Genomic DNA, 14504 nt, shown 5'->3' with positions numbered 1-14504 from the left:
GGTTCAGCAAGTTGTGTTACCTAATTGGTCAGCATGGAGCCTCACTGAGCAGCTTTCTTCATGGGATAAAGGAAGCCAGGAGTTTGGTCATTCTGAAGCATGCAAGTCTCTTCTTGGATAGTTACACAGAGCAAGTATCCAGTCCCGTGTCATGTTCAGTCTCTGCAGGGTTATTCTGCCAAGGAGAACAGCTCCTTAATGAGAAGAGACTAGATTAGGGAGAGTGATTAAGGTAATAGAAATTGCAAAGCAGTTTTTTAATCTTTAGCCAACTGTAGTTTTACGTTGCTAAAATTTTAGTTTTTTCCAAGAGAAAAAACATCTTCAAAATAATGAATTCCTATATCTCCTCTCCTGTATTCTAGGAGAATGAATGCTAGTGTGCTTAATTTACATAAAACGTACTATAAGAAATTCGGTTCTTTAGAGGATAATTTTATTTATTTATTTATTTTTTTATTTTTGGAGAGGTTTTTTTCACTATAGGGCGCGTGCGCTCGCCAGACAGACAGAGAAAGAAGAGAGGCAGAAAGCGAGAAATCACCCCCCAGGGGGGATGGTCACGCCGCAATCCCTTCTCCTCCATACTCCTCTCGGGATCTTGGGCATGCACGCACACGCGCCCAGCGTGACTTTTAAGCCACCGGGTCCGGGACGCGAACCACGGTCAACTACGTGGGAGTCCAGCAACATAGCCATTACGCTAACTGCTGGTTCCTGAGGATAATTTTATTTACCTAAGTATATCATACTAAAGTTTGAGGAAATATGTAACTAAACAAATGAAGACCAATTGCTGTAAATACGGAGCTGTTCTGATGTCTGCTTTTTAACTCTGTGTAAAAAGAGAATTTAAAAGACCTATTTTTTTAAAGACTTTTTAATAAAGCCTAGACTAGTTCTTCAGGGTTCTCTTCATGTTTTAAAGTAAAATATCCCAAGTGAATTTGAAGATTTAACTTAAAAATATTGCTCACTTTTTTAAAATTTTCATTTTGATGTTGTGATGCAAGGCATAATTTCAGTGTTATTTTAACATAAAAAAGATTATGCTATTGCTCTGAAGTATCTGTAGGTTTCATGCTTTATTCATTCATACCTCATCCGTCTAATATGTATTGGCCATCTAATCCATGTTGACCAAGTTTCCTCTAAGTGCATTACACAGAGCTCTAGGCCCATCATAGCCACAGCACACAGCATGGAGTCAGTGACAGGCACTGCCCTCAGGGAGCTCATATGTGTCTGTTCGTGTTATCTTAATGTTATTTATAATGTAAGGTTATTTATAAAATTGTAAGCCTATATTCATTATTGAAAACTATACAAGTAAAGATAATCAAAAGAATGAAGTTGCCCATAATCCTACCACCAGAAATAACCACTGTCATTTATCTCAGTGCATTTCCTTTCAGATTTATGCATATACCTGCAGATAGGTGTGTGCATGTGTGTGTTTAAAGACAGGATCTCACCACATTGTGATACTCTTGTCTCTGACATCTAGGTGCACCTCTGTGCCTGGCTCTGTTTTTAGATAGAGTCTCTTTCTTTCTGTCTTCCTCTTTCTTTATTTCTTTATTTCTTTTTCCTTCTTTCTCTCTCTCTTTTTGTATTTCTTTCTCTCTCCCTCTCTTTTTCTTTCTTTCTCTTCTTTTTTCTTTTCTTTCTTGCCAGAGGGCTTGTGTACTTACCAGAGAGAGACAGAAAGAGGGAAAACGTACCTTCAATGAGGCACATTCGTGCCATAATTCCTTCTCTTCCTTTTCTCTGTTCTGTCAGGATTTGGGGCATGCACACACAAGTGCCCGACATGTTTTTCAAGTCACTGGAGCTAGGACTTGAACTGTGTGGTGGCCATGTGGCTTCTGGCTCCCTCAGCTACTAGGCCTCAGGGCTGGTCCTTAACATGTTTTCTTACCTTCACTATTCATTTCTGAAAACTTAGGAAACCTGAAGTGATGAGTAAGGGAAATTGTCATTTAAGTTCCAACAGTTTTAACCACTTTTTTCAAGTTTATTAATTAAGTTATCAAGTAGTATCTACCAAGAAAATTCTAGCAACTTCTGCATAACTTTAGGTATTTTTAATAATTCCTTTTATATTAATCTCTTTACCTAGACTGGCATTTCTCCCCTTGGTTATTGTAATTATCATACAACCTGCTCCTTGGTATTTTACAGTTCATAATGCTGACATCACAAAAGTTTAGAAACTAATTAGTGAGATACTAGTATCTAATCCAGGTATTGTTTGAAAACTTTGAGGAACTGAATTTATATTTTAACACTAATATACGTGTGTTTTTCTTTTTTCGCTCAAGGTATTGTACATCTATTACAAATTTCCTGGTCATGGGAGGATTCCAGCTTCTTGCTAAACCTGCCATGTAAGCAAATACATACCTTTCAGTTATCATCTAACAGCTAAAGGTGTTTTGTGCAGTGCTCTGTGTTTCTGAGTTCCCAGGAAAAGCTTTGATTGATCATTTTACCGAATAGATCAGAATGTGGATCTACACTAACATTTATGAAGCACAGATACTGTTAGCCTTATCATTCTAAGTAGTATGGTATTGAAAAAGCACTGAACTAAAAGGCATAAGACTTGGGTCTTTCTTCACTGAAATCACTTACTACCTTTGAGTTTTTAGACAACTCTCTTCACCCCAGTAAGCCTAATATTTTTCTATCTGAAGTGTAGGAATGTTCCCTTCCTTGTTGGAGAGCAACAAATAATGTATGCAGTGGTGCCTAGAAAAGTACAAAGTACTGCACATACATAGGTCATTAACATTTACCTCCTGGGTAAATAATATAAACTCTCCCCCCAAGGCCCCAGCAGATGGCATAATGGTTCTGTAACTGGACTCTCACATAGTCAGTCACTGTTCAGGTCCTGGACGTGGCAGCTTAAAACTCACCCTGGGTACACGTGCATATATGCCTGAAATCCCAAGAGGAGAATGGAGAAGGGATTGCTGTATGGCCATGCCTCCTATGGGAGTGATTTCTTGCTGAAATGTATAGTTTCTCTGCAAGTGTTGGCCTGGCAACAGAGGCAGGTTTTTAAATTTTCTGTCCTTTTTCTTTTTTCTTTAAAAAAGAGATGTTTGCCATAGGGCACATGCACGTCTCAGAGAGAAACAATAAGAGGTTGAGAAATTACCCACCGGGGGGATGACCATGCCACAGTCCCTTCTCCTCCAGAGATTTTGGGCATGCATGTACACGTGTCCAGCTTGAGCTTCAAGCTGCCAAGTCCGAAACTTCAACAATAGTTGTCCATGTGGGAGTCCAGTACCTTAACCACTATGCTACCTGCTGGCCTCATATATTCTGTACTTTAATAGAAAATATTTCAATTATGTATTCACCATCCTAGTGGAACAAGTACTAAGGTCCTTATCTCATATCTGGTCTTAATGGGAATTTCTAGTATTTCATCATTAAAGGTCCAGCAGGTAGCATAGTGGTTAAGGCAAGCATCACCTGGTGTGAGTTTCAAGCCACTGGGTCCAGGACTTGAACCACAGTCAAGCACGTGAACGTACGGTACCTTGGGACCAGCAGTTGGCGTAATGGCTATGTCACTGGACTCCCATGTAGTCAACCACGGTTCAAGTCTTGGACCTGGTGGCTTAAATTCCCACTTGGTGCATGTGTGTGCATGCCCAAGATCCTGAGAGGAAAATGGAAGAGAAGGGATTGTGGTGTGGCCATCCTCCCGAGGTGGGGGTGATTTCTCACTTTCTGTCTATCTGTCTCTCTCTGTGTTTCTGGCAAGTGCACACACCCTATAGGAAAAACCTCTCCCAAAAAAGAAAGTACAGTACCTTAACCACCACACCAGGGTATAGCCCCCAGACCTATACATTAAGGAATGCACATCAGTAGTTTAAAAATACCTCACTGGAAATGCCCCATGAAAGCCAAATATTTTTATGGATAAATTCTACCAAATATTCAAAATACACATCATCCCTGTCTTACATACATTATTGCAGAAAACTCTGAAATAGAAAAGGAGAGAATGCCTCAAACTCATTTTAAAATTGGTAGTGAAATTCTTTTATGAAAATTTGGTAAGTCCAGGAGGGAAAGAAAATCTCATCTTTGCACAAATGCAAAAGGATTAAATATCAGCAAACAGAATACAGCAGTGTATTTATATACTAATACATAAAGGCCACTGAATTTAATAAAGATCTTTGATCCAAAGTTTCATTTATAGGGCTAAAAAAAATTCCTGTGCCTAAAAGTTGGAGAGGAATTGGTTTTAAATGTCCTTTGGTTATTAAATTCAGGTCCTGGGCTTGGTGGCTTGAAACTCACATCAGATGTGTGTACACGTGTGCTCAAAATCCTGAGAGGAGAATAGAGGAGAAAGGGTTGCAGCATGGCCATCCTCCTTGGGGAGTGATTTTTCATTTTCTCTCTCTCTGTCTATTTTGAGTGAGTGCTCACATCCTATGGCAAAAACCTTAAAGAATAAAAAACGTAATGGGTCTGGTCAGGTCTTTATTTCTTATTATGGCTTTAGTTACAATATGTTTATATATTTTTTTGGAAACTTGTTCATTTTATCTTTGTTTTCAAAGTTATTGACAATAATGTTCCAAGCATTGTCTTAAGATTTTTATACCTCTATAATAACTGTAGTTACTTTTCATTCTTACAATACAGAGAGAAGGAAATTAAGAAATCACTCCCCCGCCCCCCCCCCACCCACCACCAGGGGCAATGGCCACACTGCAATCCCTTTTCCTCCCCCGTTCTCTAAGAATTTTGGGCATGCATGCACAAGAGCCTGATGTGATTTTTAAGCCACCAGGTCCTAAACTGGAATCATGGTCAGCTATGTGGGAGTCCAGTGCCTTAACCACTATGCCACCTTTTGGCCTTGGCCTTCATTTTTTAAAAGTCAGGTACAAATGTTTTGTATTTAACCCTGCGTAGTAACTTAAGAATCCAAGATCATGCTATTCTGTTTTGTGTTAATATAATGACCTTCTTTTTTTTATTTTTATTTTTTTTAGGGGTTTTTGCTGTAGGGTGCGTGCATTCGCCAGAAAGACAGAGAGACAGAAAGTAAGATATCACATCCTCCTCTTGGGATTTTGGGCACGCACGCACATGCACCCAGTGTGAGTTTAAGCCACTGGGTCCAAGACTCAAACCATAGTAGACTACATGAGAGTCTAGCAACATAGCCATTACACTAACTGCTGGTCCCTGTAATGACCATTTTCTATTCTTTTAGTTTCAACCTTTCTGCATCGTATTGTAATGTTTTCATATATATCTTGTAAGCAACAATTGAATAGGCTTATTGTTTGGTTGTTTTTTTCAATCTGCGAGATTCTGACATTGAGAAGTTTACATATGCTGTAATTACTGATTATATGCTTATTATTTATAATATGTTTATTGTAATCAAAATAGCTTACTTAACTTTTAGTGTTAGTGATATGCTGAATCAGAGTCAAATAAAATAGGGGAAATAGTTGTAGTCAAACAAATAATTAAAAGAAGCAGAAAGACGGACCAGCAGTTGACGTAATGGCTATGTCACTGGACTCCCACGTAGTCGACTGCCGGTTCAAGTCCCAGACCCAGTGGCTTAAACTCAGGCCGGGCACATGTGCGTGCATGCCCAAGATCCCGAGAGGAGAATGGAGGAGAAGGGATTACAGCGTGGCCATCCCCCCTGGGGGATGATTGCTCACTTTCTATCTCTCTGCCTCTCTCTGTCTTTCTGGTGAGCACACATGCCCTATAGCAAAAACCTCTCAAAAAAAAAAAAAAAGAAAGAAAGAAAGAAAAGAAAGAAAATTAAATAGTTACCATTGCAAAGTAAAAAATCAAATTTAATAGCTGGAGGATACAAAGTTGGTGGATTCTTCGGGCAATTCAAATGGGAAGCTTCTTGATTTCTTGAAGGGCAGTGTAGTTGCTGACTCTGGTACCTTATTGTGCTTTATTGTTGGCCTTACTCTAATATTGCACAGTTAAGCACTGGCCTGACTTCTTGTTAGAACAGCTATATGAGATAACTTAAGTTGAAAGCCCCTGTGCCTCTTGCTTGGCACCAAGCCCAGAGCCTGGGCACATGGGAAGCAGTTCTTGAAAGCTGGGTGACTCTGAGCTGTGGCCATAGATAGTAAGCCTGGATTTAGACAGCACTTCTCAAGTGGTGATTCACGAACACCTGGGTTTTACATAGTTGAAAGCAGTTATGTCATCTTTTAATTTCTATTTACAAAGCCAATATTTAAAATTATTTTAAAGATTTTATTTTAAAAGATAAGCGTTTGAAGAACTGTAGAGCACAAGTATTGAGCTCATGTGGCAGTTAATGGATAATAGATGCTTGCTGCTGCTTAAGAATTCACAGTTTGGTGGTTTGATCATTAAACAAGTTTTTTTTTTTTCTTAAATTGTGGTAGCAATACATAATATTTTATCATTTTAACCAAAAGAGTGCAACTCTTTGGCATCAAATACATTCACAATGTTTTGTAATCATCACCATTCTTTACCCCATTCTTCCTCATCATCTCCAACAAAAACTCAGTACTCTTTAAATAGTAGCTCTTCCATCCTCACTTCTCCTAGCCTTTGGTTCTTCTGTTCTACTTCCTGCTCCATGAATTTGCATATTCTAGGTACCTTATGTAAGTGAAACCATGCATTTGTCCTTCAGTGTCTGGCTTATTTCCTTAAGCATAATACATTCATGCTATAGCATATATCAAAATCTCATTCCATTTTATGGCTCAGTAGTTTTTCACATTTTGTCTGTCAGTTTATCTGTCAAGAGGCACTTGGGTTTTTTCATCCTTTAGTAGTTTTTATTTTAAAAATCTGAATAAAGGTCTAAACCTAGCCATATAAGGTGGAGCCACTGATAGAATAAAAACTTCTAAGAGAAGATGAGCTGAGCACTCTCAGATTTCTTGAGAGCATGCTGGGACTCCTTTTGGGAATGACTGTAAACAGAGACATGAGTGAGTCCTAAAAAGAAGTGGAGCTCATAGTAGTTGAATGTTTCTGGTCTAGTATGTACGAGGTGCTGGGCCTCCAAGAGAAATGTAAGGGGCATGTGTGCCACTGTGTCCTACCTCTGTCTCTCAGGAGCAGGTCCAAGCAGAACACTGCTGTAGGATTCAGTGGGGTTGCTCACCCAATCTCTGCAGCAAAGCATGGAGGAAGAAGAAGGAGCATAACACGAGCCACATTGAAATAGAAGTTTGGGCCACTTTCCCCAGAGCACACTCTAGGCTCTCTTAATTGTATTATAAAACAATCAGATTTGTGCCATTGCACTTCTGAATTCCTGGAGATTATTACATATTTTTATTCCGTCTCTCCAAGATAGTATTATATAATTTCTGGGTTAAATATCTCTTTACTGAATAATTCTTTAAAGGATTATATGATGACTCGCTCTTGTCTTAATAGTCATGTATAACATTGTGTCTTATTTGAATTGTAATAATCTAATGTTTGTAAAGCACTCATTAGTGTCTGGCACAAAATTTTTATTAAGTGTTATCACTATTAAGTGATAAATGATACTTACTCTGTCCCACCAACTCTTCTTTACAAACCTTCTAAGTATTTTGGTCTAGTGAGCATTGTCTCAACAGATGATCATACTGTAATAAAATTCTTCTGTAATAATTTATTAAAAACAATTTAAAAACTATTGAACAGGGAACCAGCAGTTAGCGTAATGGCTGTGTCGCAGGACTCCCACGTAGTCAACCACAGTTTGCATCCTGGACCCGGTGGCTGAGAACTCACGCCGGGCACTTGTGCGTGCGTGCCCAAGATCCCGAGAGGAGAATGGAAGAGAAGGGATTGCAGCGTGAGCATCCCCTCTGTGGGGGTGATTTCTCGCTTTCTGTCTCTATGTCTCTCTCTGTCTGTCTGGCGAGTGCACGTGCCCTATAGCAAAAACCTCTCAAAAAAAAAAAAATTGAAATGGGCTTTGACTGGAATTTCATATCTGAAGATTAAACCAGGAAACTGGAACTAAGGTAAATCTCAAGCCAACAGAAACTCTTGGAAAGATGGCCTGGCACCACAAACAGTTCTGCCTGGCAGAGGGGATTAGAGAAGCTATATGAAAGAATTTATACCATGAAATAGCCTGGACTTTTCCAGCCCAGCATTATAATCAGTAGAGATTGCAAAAGAGCGGCCACAACCAGAGGATTATTTTGAGAAAGACTTTGAAGGAAGAAAAAGAGACTGATCTTTGCTAGCAGATGGTTTATCACAGAATACTAGGTAGGCAGGGCTGAATTGAGAAGGTTTATGTGTGAATTGTGTTCTGGGTGTTTGTTTTACAACAGTTTGAGTAGTTGACATGTAAATATTTTTTCAAAAATATTTTAAAACATACTGTCTCTATTGTTGTAGAGTCACAAACAAAATTATAATAAATATTTCAAACATTAAAAAAATTTAAATAATAAAGTAATTGCAGCTCAAAAAAACGGGCAATTTAAAAACTAAATGTTGCTGGAAAATTATTTGCTGAGAACATGTATGTTGATGTGCTTGATTGAACCAATGCACAGTGTATTCTGGATGGAAAATTCATTTGTGTGTTGTAATGGTGTATAGTGAATTAATAAAAAAAAAAAACTCACAGAAAAAAAAAAAACAACTAAATGTTGGCTTCAGTTTTAAATGCTTCTGAAGATCTCAGCATTGACATTTCACATATAATGACTTTCCTGATTATCGTACTGCTTTCTGCAGCATTTTATTACTCTAGTAATAAACTTTCATTAGGTGATCAACAATTGAAGGAAAAAAGTATTTTAATATTGAAGCTAGTTAAAGCAAGGAGCTTTGCCTTTCCTCCAGTATATTTGTTTAGCACAACTAATTGAAGCAATTAGTCTGGCTAATTATTCTCGTGACTTTTGACTTTAAAATTAACAAATAATAGTGCCAGCTGGTCTCTGATTATTCCCTGAAACACTGTGAGATGCATGATGATTCATTTCCTAGAACCTAAGTCTGTGATTACATTTTTATTAGAGTTGCTGTTGCTGCTATTTGATGCTTTTTATGCTAAATAAAATCCCAATTTCGTAGATAAGGAAATTATTTTTTATTTTAATTTTTTATTTTTAATTAATTCATTTATTTATATTCATTCACTGAGCATTGTCACAGCATACTAAATGTGATTTGCCATCCAGAATACACTGCAACAATGGCTTAAAAATACATGTTATGGTCAATAATTTTCCATTTCCAGTTTCATATATATATATATATGTATGTATATATTTCCCCCTATTTCTCACCCTTGTCTTTTCCTACCTTCCTCCAACACTATCTCAGGTGTCTACAGTTGTTTTCCATTCCTTTTTTTCCCCACATTTTATTGATTTATAAAATTTCTTAAGTAATCATAACTACTTTCAATAGCAAGTTCAGCTGGTATATACATATCTGTGAATACATGTCTGATTTTAGGCATGAAACTCTTGAGTAGAATGAATATTTTACAAGGTAGCACCTAGCTGATGCTATATAGCTTACTATGGTCATTAAATAGGTATTTTTTAGTATATTTTTTAATTTTAAGAAAAGCAGTTTTAGCTTTAATAAATCAAAGAAATGCTAAAGAACTTTGCTTAAAACTTAAAGCCAGGAAGCATGTTAGGATTTTATTCAAATAGTAGGTACATGAACCTATCAGCAGCTCAAGACAGGGCACAAATCCTTAAAACCGAAAAACAAAGCCTAGAAGAAAATCAGCAGTGTTTTAGTCAAAAGTCATAAAATTCTATTTCACCAGTTCAGTCTCATGTACTTTATCTTCTGTTGTGGTTTGATCTTCCTTATTAAATTCTGGGATATAGTATTAAACTCCAGACTTGTCCCTATGATTAATTTGGCCATTTTCTTAGTTTTCGAACTCTTATTTCTGTGTGCCTGTATTTAATTTTCCTGGTATAGCACTCCCTTGAGAACTTCTTGGAGATCTGGTCTGGTGTTGGTAAATTCTTTCAGGTTTTGTTTATCTGAGAATGTTCTTGTCTTTTCTTCCCATATGAAGGATAATCTTGCCGGGTACAGTATTCTTGGTTAAAATCGCTTTTCCCTTAACATTTTGAATATATTTTCCCATCCTTTCCTCGCTCACATTGTTTCTGATGAGTGGTCCGCTGTTAGCCTGATGGGATATCCTTTATAGGTAACTTGATGTTTCTCTCTTGCCAATCTTAGTATCTTGTCTTTGTGATTTTGGTCAGTCTGGCTATAATGTGTCTTGGAGAATATCTTCTTGGGCTGGTTCTATTTGGGGTCCTTTGTATTTCTTGGGACTGGATCTTTGAGTACCTCTCTAGGTTTGGAAAGTTTTCTTCCAGGATTTCATGAAATAGATTATCAATGCCGTTATGAGTCCCTTTGCCTTCTGGGATACCAATTATCGGGATGTTTGGATGTTTGATGGTACCTAGTATTTCTCATATATTATTCTCATTTTGGGGGGCAATTTTCACAGTCTTTGTGGTGGATTTTTCTAGGCCAGTGATTCTATCTTCTACATCTGAGATTCGATTTTCTGTATGATCTAGTCTGCTTTTAATACTTTCAAGGGAGGTTTTGACTTCCTGTATTATAGCCTTCATCTCTAACAGGTCCATTTGTGGTTGTTTGTTGTTGTTGTTGTTTTTAATAGTATGTATTTCCTCTTTTAGATCTTGCAAGAATTTCCTCACCTCCTAAAACTCCTTAACTCCTTTCACCTGCCTCTTCTGCAGTTCATTGTCTCTCTTCTTTTCCATCTCTGTTAGCTTTGTCACTATGAATATTCTAAATTATTTATCTGACATTTCTATGAGTTTTATTGTACATCTAAGGATGAAGAGGAGTTACTGTTTTCCCTTGGAGGAGAGATATTTTCTTGCTTTCCCATATTTCTTGTGACGCTGCAGTGATTTCTAGTCATCTAATGGATGATGCATTTCTTCCTAATGAGCATTCAGAGGCGTGCAGGAGGAGGTGATCTGCAATCTGTCTTCCCTTCCATTTTCACTCTTCGTGCATCAGATTTAGTGGGAAGAGAGGGATATTCTGATCCTAATTCTATTCAGATGTTTGGATTCTGTTCACTTGGACCTATCTAGACACTTAGTGTGTAGAGGCTGAGCAGCCAGTGAATAAAGATAAAGAAAAAAGAAAAAGAATTAAAGAAGAGAAAAGAAGAAAAAATAAAATAATGAAGAAAGAAAAAAAGATAACTAAAAAAAACCTTTAGATTTTAATTTTAAAAAACAAAAAAAATGAAAAAAATTAAAAGACACAGGGAACACAGAAATGGAGAGGAGACAGGTAGTCCTACCTACTAGAAATGAATGTGGAGGGAAAAGTCTCAGCAGAAAATCTTCATTTTTAGTCAAGGATAGCAATATTTCACAGCTCAAATTCAGTATCCATCTCAAGAAATTCTTTTAATTATATCTGGTTGATTTTATTGTATTTATCTTCTGCTAATTTCATAGCACTCAAAAATGTGCATTCCCAAATTTCTAGTGAAATTTTGTTTTATATCATGCATGTTATCAACACCTAAATGATTAACTGAATCTTTTTTCCTCTGCCTTCAGTGATTTCCTAAATAAAAACCAAGAGCTGTTGCAAGATTTATCAGAAGTGAATAATGAAAACACCCAGTTGATGGAAATCCTGAATACTTTGTTTTTCTTGCCAATCAGGCGACTTCATAGCTATGCAAAAGTTCTGCTAAAGCTTGCTACTTGCTTTGAAGTGGTAAGTTCCATATGCATACACACACTTTGGACACTTGGGAAGCCAAGGATCATGGTAGTTTGTTTAGGTTATGTCACCACAAGATCTGGATTCCTGCTAATTTAATATTTACATGTGTCTAATAAAATTTCTTTTTCTTCACAGAAACGATAGAAATTATAGATGTAGGTAAATCTAATTTTCTTGCTGTGAATTCAGTTTCCTTTCAGGACCTTATCTAGGTTAATCATGTTCATTTTATGAAACTGTGTCTAAAATTGAGTGTGTCTACTATGGGTGCTCTCACTCAGTAGTCGTCAAAGTTGAATCAAGTGCGTTTGATTGTGAGTTACCTGGAGCCCTTTAAAGCTCTTGCTTTCCATATATTAGCACACACATGTAGGGCAGTGAGTTATGATTGGCTTGAGTTCGTGATAGACTCATACCATGTGTTTCGGTCACTTTAGCAAATGCTAAGAGACATTACTGTTACACGATTTTCTCAAATACTAACTAGTCTGCTTTCTATATAAAATTAGTTAGCTGGAGTCCTCGGAAGTTAGCACCACTCCAGGTGTATGTTGAAATTGGTCCTGAGACATGTACCTTTGACATTACATGAAATGGATAATGTCATTTTGTTTCTGTCCTCAAGGTGTGTATAGAAACCCTAATGAATCGAAGGTCCCATGTAGGTTTAGAACCATTTTTTAGTTTTACTATAGGGTGCATGCACTTGCCAGAGAGAGATACAGGAAAGTGAGAAACCACCCCCAGAAGGATGGCCACATTGCAATCCCTTCTCCTCCATTTTCCTCTTGGAATTGTGGGCATGCACACACATGCCTGGCATGTTTCTCAAGCTGCGGGGTCTGGGACTCGAATCGTGCATTCAGCCTTATTGATTCCAGCTGCCTTAACTACTATGTCACCTGCTGGTCCAGTTTACAACCTTTTTTCTTTTTTTTTGTAAGAGTTTTTTTGTTTTTTGGTTTTTGGGTTTTTTTTGGTGAGGTTTTTCTATAGGGCATGTGTGCTCGCCAGACAGACAGAGAGAGACAGAGACACACAAAGTGAGAAATCACCCCTCAGGGGGGATAGCCATGCCGCAATTCCTTCTCCTCCATTCTCCTCTCGGGATCTTGAGCACCCACGCACATGCGCCCGGCATGAGTTTTAAGCCACCGGGTCCAGGACGCAAACTGGAGTCGACTACATGGGAATCCAGCGACATAGCTATTATGCTAACTGGTGGTCCCTTGTAAGAGATTTTTGATACAGGGTGTATCAAAAGAGAAAGTGAGAAAGCACAAAATCACCCGCCAGGGAAAATGGCCACACTGCAATTTCCTTCCCTCCATTCTCCTCTAGGAATTTTGGGCATGCACGCATACGTGCCTGGCATGAATTTCAAGCCACAGGGTCTGAGACTTGAACCGTGGTCAGCCAAGGAGTCCAGTGGTCAGTTAAGGAGTCCAGTGCCTTAACTGCTATACCCACTGCCGGAGATCCAACCCTTAATCTGGACAATTTCTGTCTCCACAGAAACTCAGGAACTGATGGAGGCTTCTGCATTTGATCCTGTTGTCATTTTGAAGGACTTTTCTTTAGTCTGGTTTCAGTTTTAACTCAAACTAACCTAGTTTTAGCTGACACAGTGAGATACAGTTTTCATCTCGGTGTCACCTCAATTTAAAAAAATCTTAATGGGGAGACCAGCAGGTGGTGTGGTGGTTAAGGCTCTGGACACTCCCACATGGCCGACCAGGGTTCAAGTCCTGAATCTGGTGGCTTACTTTCTCACTTCCTCTCTCTCTCACTCTCACCCTCTGTCTCTCTCTGGTCAGACTAAAAAATAAATGAATGAATAAATAAAATAAATAAATAATTATTTAAAAAATAAATTAATTTTTAAAAATCTTAATGGGATCAGATTAGAATTATTCAGTCAATCTGATATTGTATTATTTCCAGTCCAAAGGACCTACTTTTGTGGGATAATCTACACTTTTTTATCAATAGTTTAACACTCAAGGTCCTTCATAATGTGGTATCTTTTTTTTGTTTCTAGCATTATCTTCTGCCCTGTGTCTTATATGTTAATTCACATTCTCCGGACGTGGCTCTCAAAGTGCTTTATGTTTCCCTCCAGAGCACCACTGTCCCCATCCTCATTCTGGGAATCTTCCAAAGCTATGGTCAAAGTAATTTTCTCATGAAAAGTTATTTTCTCATGAAAATGAAGCCCTGTTTCTCCTTGCCCCTCCCAACTCTCTCTCTCTCTTTCTCTCTCTCTCTTTTTTAGAGAGGTTTTTGCTATAGGGCGCGTACGCTCACCAGACAGACAGAGAGACAGAAAGTGAGAAATCAGCCCCTGGGGGGATGGCCACACTACAATCCCTTCTCCTCCATTCTCCTCTCGGGATCTTGGGCATGCATGCACACGTGCCCGGCGTGAGTTTAAGCCACCGGGTCTGGGACTCAAACCGCGGTTGACTACATGGGAGTCCAGCGACATAGCCATTACACTAACTGCTGGTCCCTCTCTCTCTTTTTTTTTAAGAGAAATTTTTGGGGCCAGCAGTTGGTGTGTTGGTTAAAGGAGCTGGACTCCCACATGGGCTACCACAGTTCGAGTCCCGGACCTGGTGGCTTGCTTTCTCACTAACCCCCAATCCAACTGGATAATGATGATAATAATAATAATAATAATAATA

General features: G+C 38.3%; 1 protein-coding gene across 1 annotated transcript in view; it reads left to right on the top strand.

The window, feature by feature from the left end:
- ALS2 (alsin Rho guanine nucleotide exchange factor ALS2) overlaps positions 1-14504 on the top strand; it is a gene marked incomplete in the record, with an annotated part of 65822 nt that overhangs the window by 19200 nt on the left and 32118 nt on the right. Inside the window, 3 exon segments of the mRNA XM_027773648.1 lie at positions 8-130; positions 2325-2390; positions 11646-11808. Coding sequence (XP_027629449.1) covers positions 8-130; positions 2325-2390; positions 11646-11808 — 352 coding nt within the window.

Source organism: Tupaia chinensis, unplaced genomic scaffold (assembly GCF_000334495.1).
Source record: "Tupaia chinensis unplaced genomic scaffold, TupChi_1.0 Scaffold000361_2, whole genome shotgun sequence".
Lineage (NCBI taxonomy): Eukaryota > Metazoa > Chordata > Mammalia > Scandentia > Tupaiidae > Tupaia > Tupaia belangeri.
The sequence above is the reverse complement of the archived record's forward strand: the minus strand, read 5'-3'. Positions and strand labels throughout refer to the sequence as shown.